Source organism: Petromyzon marinus, chromosome 7 (assembly GCF_048934315.1).
Source record: "Petromyzon marinus isolate PM22_M1 ecotype Great Lakes invasive population chromosome 7, UKy_Petmar_22M1.pri1.0, whole genome shotgun sequence".
NCBI lineage: Eukaryota > Metazoa > Chordata > Hyperoartia > Petromyzontiformes > Petromyzontidae > Petromyzon > Petromyzon marinus.
Window position 1 is genome coordinate 13,378,845 of NC_133673.1, and position 15,901 is coordinate 13,394,745.

General features: G+C 47.2%; 1 protein-coding gene across 2 annotated transcripts in view; it reads right to left on the reverse strand.

Annotated features, from left to right (window-relative positions):
* Nucleotides 1-364: 364 nt before the first annotated feature.
* The window catches only part of EFCAB6 (EF-hand calcium binding domain 6), a 43,062-nt gene continuing 27,525 nt past the window's right edge, over nucleotides 365-15,901 (reverse strand). For both annotated transcript variants that reach the window (XM_032949211.2, XM_032949212.2), the window contains 12 exons: nucleotides 15,590-15,683; nucleotides 14,646-14,764; nucleotides 13,856-14,089; nucleotides 12,211-12,366; nucleotides 8,893-9,088; nucleotides 5,713-5,904; nucleotides 4,866-5,108; nucleotides 4,103-4,399; nucleotides 3,269-3,479; nucleotides 2,692-2,876; nucleotides 1,758-1,907; nucleotides 365-1,085 (listed from right to left, as the gene is read on the reverse strand). In XM_032949211.2, the coding sequence (XP_032805102.2) occupies nucleotides 963-1,085; nucleotides 1,758-1,907; nucleotides 2,692-2,876; nucleotides 3,269-3,479; nucleotides 4,103-4,399; nucleotides 4,866-5,108; nucleotides 5,713-5,904; nucleotides 8,893-9,088; nucleotides 12,211-12,366; nucleotides 13,856-14,089; nucleotides 14,646-14,764; nucleotides 15,590-15,683 (2,200 nt within the window). In that variant the 3' untranslated portion in view covers nucleotides 365-962. The remainder of the gene's footprint in view (nucleotides 1,086-1,757; nucleotides 1,908-2,691; nucleotides 2,877-3,268; nucleotides 3,480-4,102; nucleotides 4,400-4,865; nucleotides 5,109-5,712; nucleotides 5,905-8,892; nucleotides 9,089-12,210; nucleotides 12,367-13,855; nucleotides 14,090-14,645; nucleotides 14,765-15,589; nucleotides 15,684-15,901) is intronic.

Below are 15,901 nucleotides of genomic sequence, written 5' to 3' on the forward strand. Positions count from 1 at the left end.
TTAAGGACAGACATTCCTGGGTGATTGTATATATATGCCTCCACACCATACTTTCTTTTTTTGGGGGGGGGGGTTGACAATTTTTGGAAACCTGTTGAATCAACTTTTTACCTCCACATCTGGGGGGTCCACTTTCTATAACTTATTGATTCAGGCCTTCTGAAAGGTTCTTATCATTTAGTTGACGGACAAACAGAACGCCGGGCTTTTACAATATATAAAAACAAGGCAATTATTTAGGTATTTAACATTGTTGGGGAGTGTGGTTAATTTACCTATTTGCAAGTGTGTGTACATAGATTAATAATGTTCGTATGTGCATACCTTTTAAGGTTAATATATCAATTAATGAACTCTCAATATGTAAATTAAAATCAGTTTATTAAATAAAAGCAATCTGTATTTCCATATATTATTTTAAAGACATATCAAACAATTTAGCATTTTCAAAGAAATGTATTAACATCTTTCAAACAAAGCAGACATTTTCAAGACTGAATTAAGTCACCTTCACACATAAACATAAATAATTTCCAAATTGCTGACTATATTACCGTGTCTCCCTTAGCATTTCACAGCATACGGTATCTAGAAAAGTTACTTTCCAATGTAATAATACATTACATTGTTATAAAAAAATATTGTAGCACTCTTATAATTCTGAATTCGCGAAATGATAGGCTTTTTTTCTTCTTCGTTTTTCTCCTCTCTAAATGAACGGCAAAAAATCAGGGCATATTTTTATCGCAACAAAATTAACGGATGAACTTGCGAATGGAAATGAAACGTATCAAGCACGACCGGACAATAGCTCCTCGTGTCCAGTGGCCTTACGGATGTAAGCTCGAAACGACCTCTCACGTGTGACTGGGCCACTTCAGCTTCTCAATCGCATGATCGCCCGCCCACCAAGTCTGCCACCGTGGTGGGGGGCGAGCGATGGCCCCCCGTGGGCGGCCCAGCTAGACGAGGAACGTCCGCAGGAAGGCGTTGTACGGCACGCGGTTGTGCAGCTGCCCGTCGTAATAGTTGAGAATCTGAAAGAACTCATCCTCCGTCAGGTTGATGGCGAATTGTTTCAGCACCTGTCACAACAACGGTGCACAACATTCACACGTATAACGGATGCGTGACACATACATTCACGTATATTGTCATCCATTTACCCAAATTCAACTAAACAGTATGGCCAAATTATAATTTTAAAATATTGTTGATACAATCCTGTCTTATTCCACAGTATAAATACCTCGGCACACCATGTCCGTCATGGGAGATTGTTTGACCATACTTCATCACACTGGTTAGTGCGGGTTGGTGTGGTGGAAGTCCGAGATCAATTCAGATATCGTTGGCCACTGATGTTAACCATGGCTGGGATACGAACTCGAGCACTCACCACTGCCGCACTGCTACACCACATTATATCCAGCCACTATAGGCGCTATCTTCAAAACCCATGACAAAAAATGTGAAAATTCCAGTTTTTCCAAACAGAATATTGGTCTAATAAACTTGACTTTCTTATTTTCAAAAGAAATTACAAAACGAAAACATTAACGTAATAAAAATTTACTTTTTTTTTACAAAAACATTACATTCCTAGAAGTAAGAAGGGCTGTGTTCGCTGATCCTTATCGGGAAAATGAAACACATTTTTGCACAATTGTCAATGCAATAATTTTTTCTCTCTCTGCCATCGTGCGACTGGCCCTCCCTCTGAGCACCAGTCGCTCAGGTGAGTAGGTCGACCATACCTGGCGGAAGTCGGGGGCGGAGAGGAAGCCGCTGGCGCTAGGATCAACAGCGCGGAAGGCACGTCGCATCGGCCTCCAGTTGGGCAGCACCTGCTCACGGAGGTGCAGCATGGCCTCCAGGAACGCGTCGTTGGGCGCCGTGCCACCGGGCTGGGCGCACACATTCGTAACGTGCACAGTTTGTATGTACGTGTGTATGTATGCTGAACTTCTTTCGCACCATATGCAGCCAACCGGTAATTCTCGCAGAGGCTTTTGGCTAGCCATCGAACAAAGTTGGTCACCGCATCACGCGCTTGCAGATGCGCTTCGGCGGCCATTTATAATGCTCTTCCTTCCAATATTAGGAAGTCACTAGAGCTATACACTTTAAAATCATTTAGATTGAAAATTAATTTCTTTAGAACTGCTCTTTGTGTTTAGTTTGTTGTCCTTCCCCGCACCTCCAACTAGCACGGGTGGCTATGTACGGTGCGATAGAAGTTCAACATACAAACATACGTACAACCGTTCTATTCGTTGGGTGCAGAGGTGTGGGAAAATGCACCTTCCCGTACTCGCCCAGATCGATGGCGTTCTAGTAACTGCAATTAAAATTGCTAAAAAAATTATCTCGCCGTTCAGTTTGGTGGCTCACGGTGTTTTAAGTTAAATAATAATAGCAGCCTGGTTGGGCACTGGAACAACAGTGTCCCGGATAGTAAGAAGACAATTGATGAGATTTGAAGTTTCACATTTTTCTTAATTTTAATTATTTTTAATAACTCCCTCGCCTGGTATGCAGGCATCTCGCTACCAGGGCATGAAAAATAATAATCTCGCCACAGCGGCGCTCCTTTGCAGGAGGAGACGTGTTGTCGTCGTTGCTGTTGGCCCTGGGTCTGTGTGCCGTGGAGGCGCCGCGGCCGCGCCAAGCGCACGGCCAGGGCCCCACCGTGAACGATGGCTGCTGCAGACGCTGGCGCTGCAGGAGGCCATGCTGGCGTGGACGCAGCGTCAGCACCAGGTGGCGAAGGAATGCGCGGTACGCTACGTGGCCCGTGCTGTGTGCCGCAAACTTGGAGGCGAGTCCCGCAAGCTCGTCCTCGCTCAGCCACACGTCGAAGGTGCGCAGCACGCCTGCACGTCACCGAGCGCAGCATTACAAATAAAGGCACAACGCAAATAAGAAATATCTCCTGCCCCTAGCACGGCTTGGACCTGGGCCAGATTCAAATGTTTTATGAGGCCAGCATAGCACAGTTCGGTTTTGGCAAAGCTCAATAAACTGCCAGTGGAAAACCACCTGTGCTGTGTTGGCCCCATGCTGGCACAGCTCAGATGTCCAAAAGAGGTATAACATTCTCAGTGTTTGTTCGTTGTGTAATAATACACAACTCCAGAACAATGCATTTACATGCAGTTCTCCTGTCTTCCCGTATTGCAAGATATCCTTCTTCCCAGCCACACCCATGCAACGTGGGAGTTCCCCCTGTGACCAACACGATCTGCCGGGCAAGGCGGAAACCTACCCAGGAGGTCGTTGGCGCCGATTTCCCCACTCGCCGTGGGGTCCTTGAGACGGCACTCGCGCAGGATCTCCTGCCAGCGGCGGCTTACTCGCTCTCGCAGCCTGCTCTCGAGGGCCTCGCAATCCACGAGCGGAGTCGAACGGACCGCGCGCGCCGTGCCACCGCGCACGCTCCCCGCCACGGAGGCCGGCCGGTGGCCCGTGTTCAGCGACTGCGGTGGGAAACGTCGCAAGTGCGTGCGTGTGTGCGTGCGATGATAGGCGATGTCCATCTTAGGCTCGGGTGTGTGCTTTGCGCGTGTCCGTGCGTGTGTTCAGGAAGAAGGCAAAGAGGGGTTGGCCCATCTCAGACGACCTGAATGAAAGTAACCTCGGGTGGCCGGGAGATGTCGTGAAGCAGAGAGAAGAACCACATCGGAGGAAAGGCGATGAACGCGGAAGCGTAAGGGTGGAAACGGAGAGGCAGGCATAGAAAGAGGTGGATCGAAGTGGTGCACCGGGATGCGAGGGACTGGACGTGGAGATGATGGCCCAGGACAGGAATGAGTTGAGTGAGAGAACCAGGAAGGCAGACCCCCACGTGAGTGGGAAAAATGCCAAGATAATTGTTTTTGCATTTTATAGTATCAATTGTAATTTACTTGTGAATGCCCAAAGCTGTTCATATGACAGCTGTTTCATGAGTCGACAAGGGGATGTTGGACCCTGTTTTTGTTCAGATAATCGTCACTTTTGTTGGTCGTGAGCGGGAATCGAACTCGGGTGGTCGGGTTCGCAGCGCACTGCGCTAACTGCTACACCACCGCTCCCCATCGAATGCAAGGCACACACGCACCTGGGATCGTGTCAGAAGGCAGGACGCAGTCGTTTTCGGTCTGCTCTTCATTGCGGTTGCGCCGTTGTGGGCTACTCCTGCTGCTGCTGGAACTGCTGCTGCTGCTGAAGCTGCTGCTGGGGCAGTACACCCATTCTGGCCTATGGCCCCGACACTCTGCGTCAGCATTCCAGGGGGAGCTGATGAGGTGAACGCGGCTGCCGGCAACGCGGTACCATCGCAGAACCTCTTCAGAAACTCGCGGTAGTCCAGCTTGTCGCACTCATCCACTGGCAGCTGTGCCCACAGCTCTTCGAACTGTAACAAGGAGCAATGGTACCTTTCGTTGTTGGACGAGGAGTTAACAGAACAAGCAGACTGGTCTAACATCACCCAATAAGTTAATCTACAGAGACAGCAGTTGATGGATTTCCAAAAAGAAGTTGGGGAAATGTACACAACTGAATAATATTTATTTTAATTTATTTTGTTCTAAGTCCATTTACTTGCAAAAAATGGTGTGTAAATGCATAGATGTCCTTTCCTTTAGTTGGACATATATAGTGGGTGCTATATAGACATGATTTAACAATGCAACATAATTGATTGATGGGCGATGCACGTATCGTTTTGGCCAAGGATCAATTTTCATCGGTGCTTCAATCATCGTTCCGGACCTAGCTAGCGACACCTTCATGGTTCTCAAAGTCCACGGTTTCAGTTCTGTAGCGGGGCACACTGACTCTTTCACGAAGCGCACAGCTCTGGGCACTGTTGTGAGCACCTGCTTGTCGGAGAGGCGCAGGAAGTGGCGATGCACGACCTGACGGAACTGCTCCCGTGTGAGCCTGCCGACCCCTGGGAGGTCGGCGCACACCAGCGCGCGCGCCACCGCGTAGAAGCGCGCCGACACCACGTCGCGCAGCCGACGGAGCACCCCGCCCGCGGACAGCGCATGATCGCCGGCGCCGCGGTGCCCGGCTAGGGCCGCCCGCGCGACCTCGCGTTGCCAGTCCGCGCCCTCCGTCTGTCGGGGGGGGCAGGGAACGGTGCGAACGGCGGCCGCGTTAGGCGATGAATGCGAACGTGACGCCGGAGTGGTTTAGCGTCGTACCACCTCCCCCCGCCTCCCCCCACCACATCGGAATGGAGAGAGACCAATTCGATTCCAAATGTGCTATCCGCATCATTTCATGAGATTAACTGCTTGCCATTTTGAATGATCACAGCAAGCAGTGCACCAATCTGTTGGATATTGGCCCCAGAAGATAATGTCACAGGATAACTTCAAGAATCACGTTCATATATATTTATCCACAGCAGGGGGCACACATTTAATATACCATGAAAATAGTTTAAATGAATGTCAATTTCACCTAAATATTTCATTCTAAGAACTGTAATTTTTGCCAAATTAAGTAACAATTAAAATTGTCATTGGTGACGAGGCTGAGACCATCCACTCACTATACTCATGACTCTCATTTAATCACCATTTGAACCCAGAGCCTCAATGGGCCTGGGCTCAATACTCTTACCACCAGGGCTCCTCTGTCTGCCCTTATTTTAATCACGTCAATGTTTTTCCTCGATTGGGCAAATCGCAGAGAGATGGTGTTATGACCGCTCGCCTTGTCGGACAGGAGACTGAAAGCCTCCAGAAAATCCTGCCAGTCGACGGTGCCATCGCCGCCACGCTTGAGCCTCTTGAGCAGGTGCTGGAACTGCGGCCCGTCGAGCTTCAGGCAGAAGTTGTCCAGGACTCGGCGGAACTCCTCCTCCTTCACCAGGCCCCTCTGGGATTTGTCGAAGGCGCTGAAGGCCTGCATTGGTGCACGGGGACATCCGGGTAACGCGTCCGTCCTCAAATTACTCAACCTTCGGTCGCTCGCGGTCTTTTTTTTTTCAGTATATGAAATAGCATTAGAATAGTTTCCAATTGTGTGTACATTACTTTAATGTGCATTTACATGATAGATCTTCACGTATTTATGCATGTTGCACTTCTTTCGCACAATGTATGTAGCCAACCGTGCTAATTGGACATGCGGGGAAAGGACAACAAACTGAACACAAAATGCAGTTCTCAAGAAATTAGTTTTCAAATTAGAAGTGAGTTTTCAATTCAGTTGTGAATGTTAGGTGAGCTAAGATTGTATGTGCTAAGGCCGTAATTTTTTTTACTAAAATTGAACTAAACAATTTTTATTTTACCAGGTATGGCCCACTGGAGCTATATAGCTATTTTTCAACCTGGCCACAAATGATAGCTCAACGAAGTGGCTTATCACGTGGACATTTATCGCAGCAAAATACTCTAAACGCACGTTTCTAAATGTGGAGGGAAAAAACGACGGACCCGGAGAAAAATCCATGTGACCACAGGGAGAAAATTCAAACTCCAAATATACAGCAGGGGTCAGGGTCGGGATAGAACCCACAAACTCCTGTATACTAGGCGAGGTAGTTAACATCTCGCCACTGTGTCGCCCCAAGTCAATGTCCCACTGAAGCAAGCATTTGTGGGAGAATGCTGAGGTGCCTAACTCCTGTTTACGGCCCTGGGCCAGTGTGGGAAATTTCTGATTCATATACCGTATGTGGGGAGTCTATCCGGAGGGCAACCACTTTTAAATTTCGTCATACTCATAATCTTTATTTATCCTGGAGAAATCCGATGAGCTATGAAGCTCTTTTTCACAGGTGTCCAGTAGGGGCGGGTCAGAATGTTACAACAAAAATACAACCCACACTGACCAGCGTGGTAAAGTATGGTCAAATAACCCCCCTCACCTGCACGCCGTGGGGAGTCCCTCATCCAGAAGTGAATTGACAAATAGCTTTGCATGTACACGTATACAGTGAGGGAAAAAAGTATTTGATCCCCTGCTGATTTTGTACGTTTGCCCACTGACAAAGAAATTATCAGTCTACAATTTTAATGGTAGGTTTATTTGAACAGTGAGAGACAGAATAACAACAAAATCCAGAAAAACGCATGTCAAAAATGTTACAAATTGATTTGCAATTTAATGAGGGAAATAAGTATTTGACCCCTCTGCAAAACATGACTTAGTACTTGGTGGCAAAACCCTTGTTGGCAATCACAGAGGTAAGACGTTTCTTGTGGTTGGCCACCAGGTTTGCACACATCTCAGGAGGGATTTTGTCCCACTCCTCTTTGCAGATCTTCTCCAAGTCATTAAGGTTTCGAAGCTGACGTTTGGCAACTCGAACCTTCAGCTCCCTCCACAGATTTACTATGGGATTAAGGTCTGGAGGCTGGCTAGGCCACTCCAGGAACTTAATGTGCTTCTTCTTGAGCCACTCCTTTGTTGCCTTGGCCGTGTGTTTTGGGTCATTGTCATGCTGGAATACCCATCCACGACCCATTTTCAATGCCTTGGCTGAGGGAAGGAGGTTCTCACCCAAGATTTGACGATACATGGCCCCGTCCATCGTCCCTTTGATGCGGTGAAGTTGTCCTGTCCCCTTAGCAGAAAAACACCCCCAAAGAATAATGTTTCCACCTCCATGTTTGACGGTGGGGATGGTGTTCTTGGGGTCATAGGCAGCATTCCTCCTCCACCAAACACGGCGAGTTGAGTTGATGCCAAAGAGCTCCATTTTGGTCTCATCTGACCACAACACTTTCACCCAGTTGTCCTCTGAATCATTCAGATGTTCATTGGCAAACTTCAGACGGGCATGTATATGTGCTTTCTTGAGCAGGGGGACCTTGCGGGCGCTGCAGGATTTCAGTCCTTCACGGCGTAGTGTGTTACCAATTGTTTTCTTGGTGACTATGGTCCCAGCTGCCTTGAGATCATTGACAAGATCCTCCCGTGTAGTTCTGGGCTGATTCCTCACCGTTCTCATGATCACTGCAACTCCACGACGTGAGATCTTGCATGGAGCCCCAGGCCGAGGGAGATTGACAGTTATTTTGTGTTTTTTCCATTTGCAAATAATTGCACCAACTGTTGTCACCTTCTCACCAAGCTGCTTGGCAATGGTCTTGTAGCCCATTCCAGCCTTGTGTAGGTCTACAATCTTGTCCCTGACATTCTTGGAGAGCTCTTTGGTTTTGGCCATGGTGGAGAGTTTCGAATTTGATTGGTTGATTGCTTCTGTGGACAGGTGTCCTTTATACAGGTAACAAGCTGAGATTAGGAGCACTCCCTTTAAGAGTGTGCTCCTAATCTCAGCTCGTTACCTGTATAAAGACACCTGGGAGCCAGAAATCTTTCTGATTGAGAGGGGGTCAAATACTTATTTCCCTCATTAAAATGCAAATCAATTTATAACATTTTTGACATGCGTTTTTCTGGATTTTTGTTATTGTTATTCTGTCTCTCACTGTTTAAATAAACCTACCATTAAAATTATAGACTGATCATTTCTTTGTCAGTGGGCAAACGTACAAAATTGGCAGGGGATCAAATACTTTTTTTCCCTCACTGTATATCAAAGACCCCCCGTATAGCCTTAACAGACTGTTGGAGCAAGTGCTGTTAGCAAGCACCTATGAAGGCCGGCACAGCACATGAGGGGGTGAGTGGCCAGCACCACGCCCGACCACCTTTGTATCCCTAGTGGCAATATTTCCACATCGCACCAGGTACTCATTTGAGACTAAGTCGATCTAGGGGAGGCACAGGACCGGTTCAGGTAATCGTCACTGGTGTTGGCCGTGAGCGGGAATCAAACTCGGGTTTCCGGGTTCGTGGCGCAGCGCGCTTACTGCTATTCTACCGCATCACAACAAGCAAATCCCCCACGAAACACTGGCTTGCATTTGTAAGCCACACCTTCTGCAGGACCGCAAGCAGCGACGGGACCTTCTCCCGCAGGAAGGCCAGAGCACCCTCGGGGCTCAGCCTCTGGGTCGCATTCCCGCCGCACGGCTTGGAGGGCCGCACTCCGTACCGAGAGGCCCTCCCGTCGTCCACGGCTCGCAGGAAGTCGGCATAAGAGAGGCGACTCCCCTCCGTTGGTATCCCCAGCCTTGGGAAAGTGAAACAGGCAGCGGTTTAGCCGTGGCAGCTCGGGGGTATGTTGTACTACGCCCCATCAATGAAGATCCCGCCACGGGGTTTCGTGGCATTGGGATTTGTCCGGGGACTAATTCTGACTGGATATTTTGTGGGTCGCTAGAAGACTGGATTAGGCATGTCACTCGTAGCTACAGCCATAGCGAGAGTGAAGCTTTAATGTGGTGTGCCGGGTGCAGACATTTCTGACTGAAGTTAAGCTCTGGTTTTATTGATCAATTTGTTTCCGACAAGTTACAGTGAGGGAAAAAGTATTTTATCCCCTGCTGATTTTGTACGTTTGCCCACTGACAAAGAAATGATCAGTCTATAATTTTAATGGAAGGTTTATTTGAACAGTGAGAGACAGAATAACAACAACAAAATCCAGAAAAACGCATGTCAAAAATGTTATAAATTGATTTGCATTTTAATGAGGGAAATAAGTATATGACCCCCTCTGAATCAGAAAGATTTCTGGCTCCCAGGTGTCTTTTATACAGGTAACGAGCTGAGATTAGGAGCACAATCTTAAAGGGAGTGCTCTTAATCTCAGCTTGTTACCTGTATAAAAGACACCTGTCCACAGAAGCAATCAATCAATCAGATTCCAAACTCTCCACCATGGCCAAGACCAAAGAGCTCTCCAAGGATGTCAGGGACAAGATTGTAGACCTACACAAGGCTGGAATGGGCTACAAAACCATTGCCAAGCAGCTTGGTGAGAAGGTGACAACATCTTCTTTGGTTCTTTCGGTAAAGTCACATAGAATGAGAATAAAATAATAAATTGATGAAATAAAATAACACAATAATATTCTCACAACGTTTCAGCCACAACACAAGCGGCCTTCATCAGGTGAAGGGACGGGACTGTCTGGAGGACACCTCCAGCGCTGTCCTCCAGACAGTCTCGTCCCTTCACCTGATGAAGGCCGCTTGTGTTGTGGCCGAAACGTCGTGAGAATATTATTGTGTTATTTTATTTTTCAATTTATTATTTTATTCTCATTCTAGGTGACTTTACCGAAAGAACCAAAGAAGATGAATCCTTGCAGTCACGAAAGCTTTAAATCGAAAGGTGACAACAGTTGGTGCGATTATTCGCAAATGGAAGAAACACAAAAGAACTGTCAATCTCCCTCGGCCTGGGGCTCCATGCAAGATCTCACCTCGTGGAGTTGCAATGATCATGAGAACGGTGAGGAATCAGCCCAGAACTACACGGGAGGATCTTGTCAATGATCTCAAGGCAGCTGGGACCATAGTCACCAAGAAAACAATTGGTAACACACTACGCTGTGAAGGACTGAAATCCTGCAGCGCCCGCAAGGTCCCCCTGCTCAAGAAAGCACATATACATGCCCGTCTGAAGTTTGCCAATTAACATCTGAATGATTCAGAGGACAACTGGGTGAAAGTGTTGTGGTCAGATGAGACCCAAATGGAGCTCTTTGGCATCAACTCAACTCGCCGTGTTTGGATGAGGAGGAATGCTGCCTATGACCCCAAGAACACCATCCCCACCGTCAAACATGGAGGTGGTAACATTATTCTTTGGGGGTGTTTTTCTGCTAAGGGGACAGGACAACTTCACCGCATCAAAGGGACGATGGACGGGGCCATGTACCGTCAAATCTTGGGTGAGAACCTCCTTCCCTCAGCCAGGGCATTGAAAATTGGTCGTGGATGGGTATTCCAGCATGACAATGACCCAAAACACACGGCCAAGGCAACAAAGGAGTGGCTCAAGAAGAAGCACATTAAGGTCCTGGAGTGGCCTAGCCAGTCTCCAGACCTTAATCCCATAGAATATCTGCGGAGGGAGCTGAAGGTTCGAGTTGCCAAACGCCAGCCTCAAAACCTTAATGACTTGGAGAAGGTCTGCAGAAGGTCAACTACAAGAAACGTCTGACCTCTGTGATTGCCAACAAGGGTTTTTCCACCAAGTACTAAGTCATGTTTTGCAGAGGGGTCAAATACTTATTTCCCTCATTAAAATGCAAATCAATTTATAACATTTTTGCCATGCGTTTTTCTGGATTTTTCTGTTGTTATTCTGTCTGTCACTGTTCAAATAAACCTACCATTAAAATTATAGACTAATCATTTATTTGTCAGCGGGCAAACGTACAAAATCAGCAGGGGATCAAATACTTGTTGAATGGGCTGGGGTAGTTGGCTTTGGCACGCAGCACGTTTTGATTTCTGTGATTGTCTTGTTGCCAAGGATCACACGGTGTGATCGCACCAGCCTTGCTTTCATCCTCTCAAAATGCCCCAGTTGGCCTCACACCCACCCGCTAAGTGGTTATCAGCGGTCAGTCACAATCTACCGTAAACTGGCCCCGCATCGAGTGTTTCCGTGGGAGGGAGGTTTGGGAATGCTGCCAACTTGCACCAATCAATTGCACTCCCTCCAACCCCTTCGCAAATTACCTGCGTGTAATTCACTTGTTTTAGCGGTGGCAGCGGAAAGTTGCACATTTAGGGGAGGCGTAGGATGCCACTCGGAGGCTGTAGCCTGTAGGCCAATAGCTGGCTACTGAAATAACAAGAGGTTGATAATATAATACACTGCTAATTAAGGGGGATAGTTGACGGCCATGGCCATTAAAATCAAGTTGGGGATCATGCTTGGTTGTTAAGGTACATTCCTCTACGACTGCTTGCCAGGGTTAACAAGTACAGGACGAGATGGGGGTCTGTGGCTCAGGGGTCAGGGCACTGAACCGGAACAGCGGAATACTGGCTTGATGAATGAACATGAATGAACCATTACATGAGGTTTCGTTTTTTTTTAGTTTTACTTAAATTAGCTACATATATGCAGCAGTAAGAATTTCATTAATATAAATGTTACTGTCATGTGATGAACATTATATATATAATTTATATCCCATGTGAAAAAGTGTGCCTGTCAATGTGCGAATATAAAAAGATCTATCACCATTATAAATTTATCGCCGCTCTGCGACGGTTCTGAATTGGATACCCTTTCTCATGACATCGTGCCGAGAGCACAATCACAATCAAATTGGGCGGGGGGGGGGGAATTTTTTAAAATAAAAAGGTACCAAAAGCTGGTGAACGTACTTTCCTAGGAGCTGCTCAAACTGCTCGCGGTCCAGAGAGTAGTTGTGTTCACACAGCATGTGCCGCAAATCGTCCTCCGTCACGAAGCCATCCTTGTCCCGGTCGGCCCGGGCAAACGCCGCCCCAAAGTCTGAGTATTTGTCGCGGAACTTGTCTCTGTGGAAGGGAGACGAGAGAGAGAGAGAGAAAGACATTTCCTCTATGCGCCCCATGATTAGAGGGCACTGTTTTTTTGTGCAGCTTTACAATAAATGTAATCCCACCATGAAAATATTTTCCAGATGGCTATTTACTATTTTGCATAAATTTTATACTTTCATTTGAATCTCTGAGCCGCCATAGGTATTTCTCTGATAAATATATATTTTAAATGCCTTAAATTTGTGCTTTTTTGTATGCGACACATCGATGAGTGTCAAAAGCAAAGAGTGCATGCCCGCTGGCCCAATGGCATCTGAGAGGTTTTTTTTTTTAAACGTGGGATGAGGGTGGACGCAACAAGCGATGGCAGAGCCATAAGGGATCCAGTGCAATTAGAGTCTTAACTTGAGAACAATTTAATTATAGCTGCCGCCATAATAGCACCTTCAGTTTTCACTCGTGTGGTCGGCGTTCCGCACGTGTGCACCGGATTTCGTTTATCTCGGCCCTCAAGTTCGACGAAAGCGTCTGCGCGTCAGTTAATTCTGACCACCGTGCACATACGTGGGTGTACGTGACAGTGCCTGAGTGTGGGAGCGCGCATTTATATGCGTGATGTGTGCCGTGCCAAGGTTTGTGGGTATGTACGTTGAACTTCTTTTGCGCCGTACGTAGCCAACCGTGCTAATCGAAGGTGAGGGGTAAGGACAACAAACTAAACACCAAAGTTTCAGCTTTCCAAGCGCATGTGACAAGCCCCTTTGCCAATCCATTGCCGTACAACGACCTCCCCATGCCGTGAGGGTCATGGAAGTTACTTGACCATACCTCATCACCTTGGTCAGTGCAGGTTGGTGAAGGTGAGGAGCACAAACAATGGGAGCTTACAAGTAGAGTGCAACAATGGATTTTGCACCACTGCCATCTGCTGTCCTGCAGCAGCCTATAACATCTGTTTTACGAAAAATGCTAAAACCTGCTTCGCCTCTGAAATATGTGATCAGGTACATTCTTGGTGGTTTGGTCATAGGCTCAGCTTTCATTACATTGCAGTAGATTCCATTGCATTGTAATAAACATGTGGAGGACTGCTGCTTAAAGGCGAACTACTCCAGTTGTGGGCAGGCCCGAACTGGCCGTACGGCAGTCTGGGCAAATGCCCAGTGGGCCGGTCCATTCCGAGGGCCAGTGGGCCGATCTGTGTGGGCTAATGGCAAATGTGATGGAAAAAATTGCTCAATTACACTCTCAGTTGGTATTAAGTCCCGTATTCGGCAACCGCAAAGATTCCTCCTCACCGGGCCATTAATTTTTTGGAGCAGCCCAAATAGGCCAATGAGATCGCACGGCAATTTGGGCCGCTGTTTTTACAAATGCCTGGGTCGATTTTTGGTCCCAGTCCATTACTGGTCGTTTGTGCGGTCGGGCCCGTGCCAACGCATCGCTGGTAGACCGCCGCAATGATGGTGGTGGCGAGGATCGTCTGCGTCGTTGCTCATCTCACTTGATCTCCTGCGCGAGTTGCTCCAGGTTGTAGAAGGCGCCCCGGCGCGCCTGCTGGCCCGCCAGCTCGCACCGCCGCTCGCGCTGACCCTCGGCCAGCGTCGCCAGCGTCGCTTGGTTCTGCTCGGCGATGCGTGCACTCGGGCCCTTGTCCACGCCGGTGGGCGGTCTCGCCACATCCAGGAGCTGTGCCAGCTCCTGCTCCGAGATGACCCCGTGGCCGTCTGGGTCGTACCTTCTCCGAAGACACACGATTGCCCCATTATAGCCTTCAACTGACTGTTGGGGCGAGTGCTGTTCGGGAGTAGCAACTATTGAGGTCGGGCACGGCGCACAGGGTGTGGCCCGGAAAACACGCCTGGCCGTCTTTGTGTCCCCAATGCTGATGCATACATAACCCACCATGTACTAATTTAAAGCTCAGTCGACATAGGGTAGGCCCAGGACCTGTTCAGGTATTCTCGACTGACGTTAGCCATGGATGAAAATTAAACTCTGATTGCCAGGCTCGCAGGGCAGTGCACTTACAACCACCACCAGCACAAACACCATTCCAAACATCATAATCATCAGCAGCATGAGTATCAGCAAAATCATAATCATATCTGTCATCAGCACTTCTCTTATAATTCAGCAGTGGATTGACAAAGGGCAATTTAACCTATGCTGTGTGCACAATAACTGTTTTAGTTCCCTTTCATCAATTAATTAATTCTTATTATTATTGTAGTTATCAAGAGTGTAGTTATCAGATGGGTATTTTTCCCAAGGCTCACTGAGTGCCATCGCACCTGGCCCAGAGGCTGTCGAAGTCGTGGCTGGTGAGCGGCAGCATGTAGCGGAACAGCAGGGTCCGGAGCTCGCTCTTCTGCACCACGCGGTCACCGTTCTCATCATAGTCACGAAACGCCTGCATCCGTTCACACCGGTCACAATGTGGACACGTTAATTCGTCAATGTGTGAGTGGCACGTTTAACTGGTCTTTTTCTGGTAAATTTTTTTAATATATATTTTATTGTGATTTGCTTACCTTTTCTATAATCTGCACTCCTATCATGTTTTTGTACTTTGGTTGTTATAACTTTGACTCACCCCGACTGGACATCTGTGAAAAACAGCTTTATAGCTCCTCGGATTCCACCGGTATAAATAAAGATTCTGATTGTGAGCTAGGCATGCACTGATTCAACAGCTACGATGAGTTGTCACAAGTTGAGGTCGTGAATCGATTCAATTATACATTATTATGTTTGTCTCATATTCACCGTCTCGTTTGTATTTTCACACATTTGTTTCGTCTCACTTTACCAGGTTTGCAAATGCATACCTGTCAACCCATTCGGTTTACCTGTTTTCTTGTCAGGGAAATTTAGTTTTCATGTCCATACGGCATACAGCCATTTCAATACGGGCAAAAAAGTGTCTATTTGTTTGTGCAATATGTACATATAATTTGTACACATTATAAATCATGAATTCTCACAGGCATGCTTCAATGCATGTATCTTGAGCAAAACAGTTGACTTCTAATTGAGGAATGGACACCGTTTTGTGGCTTGCTTTCGATGAATGCAACCAAAGCACAGATCCATTATCTTGCAAAGCATATGGCACTTTCCATAAATGTATGACCAGCATGGATCACTTTGATTAGTTTCCATGTCTGAATGTGAAAGATTATGATGTGTTGATTATCTCCAAGTGGCTGCATTGATGAATGGGTGCGCCACTTGCCTGTGAGACATCCTTCCAGCTCTTGCGAGCACGGCTGACAAGATACTGATGAGCCTGTTCACAAGCCATCTCCGAAGGGTCTTTAATTTCCATGCTGTTGATGAAAAGAGACGGGTGGAAACGAGGGTTTCGTGGATGCTTTGTTTAATTAAAAACTTAGCGGGAGTAATACGAGCAGTAATACAGTCCTAATGAAACAAATTTACGTAATGTAATGATGATGTCTTCATTTTCTCTCAATGTATAATTATGCCTCTGTATCTAGAAAACATCTATCAACGTCACTCTGAATAGCTTTGGGGAAAGCGCATC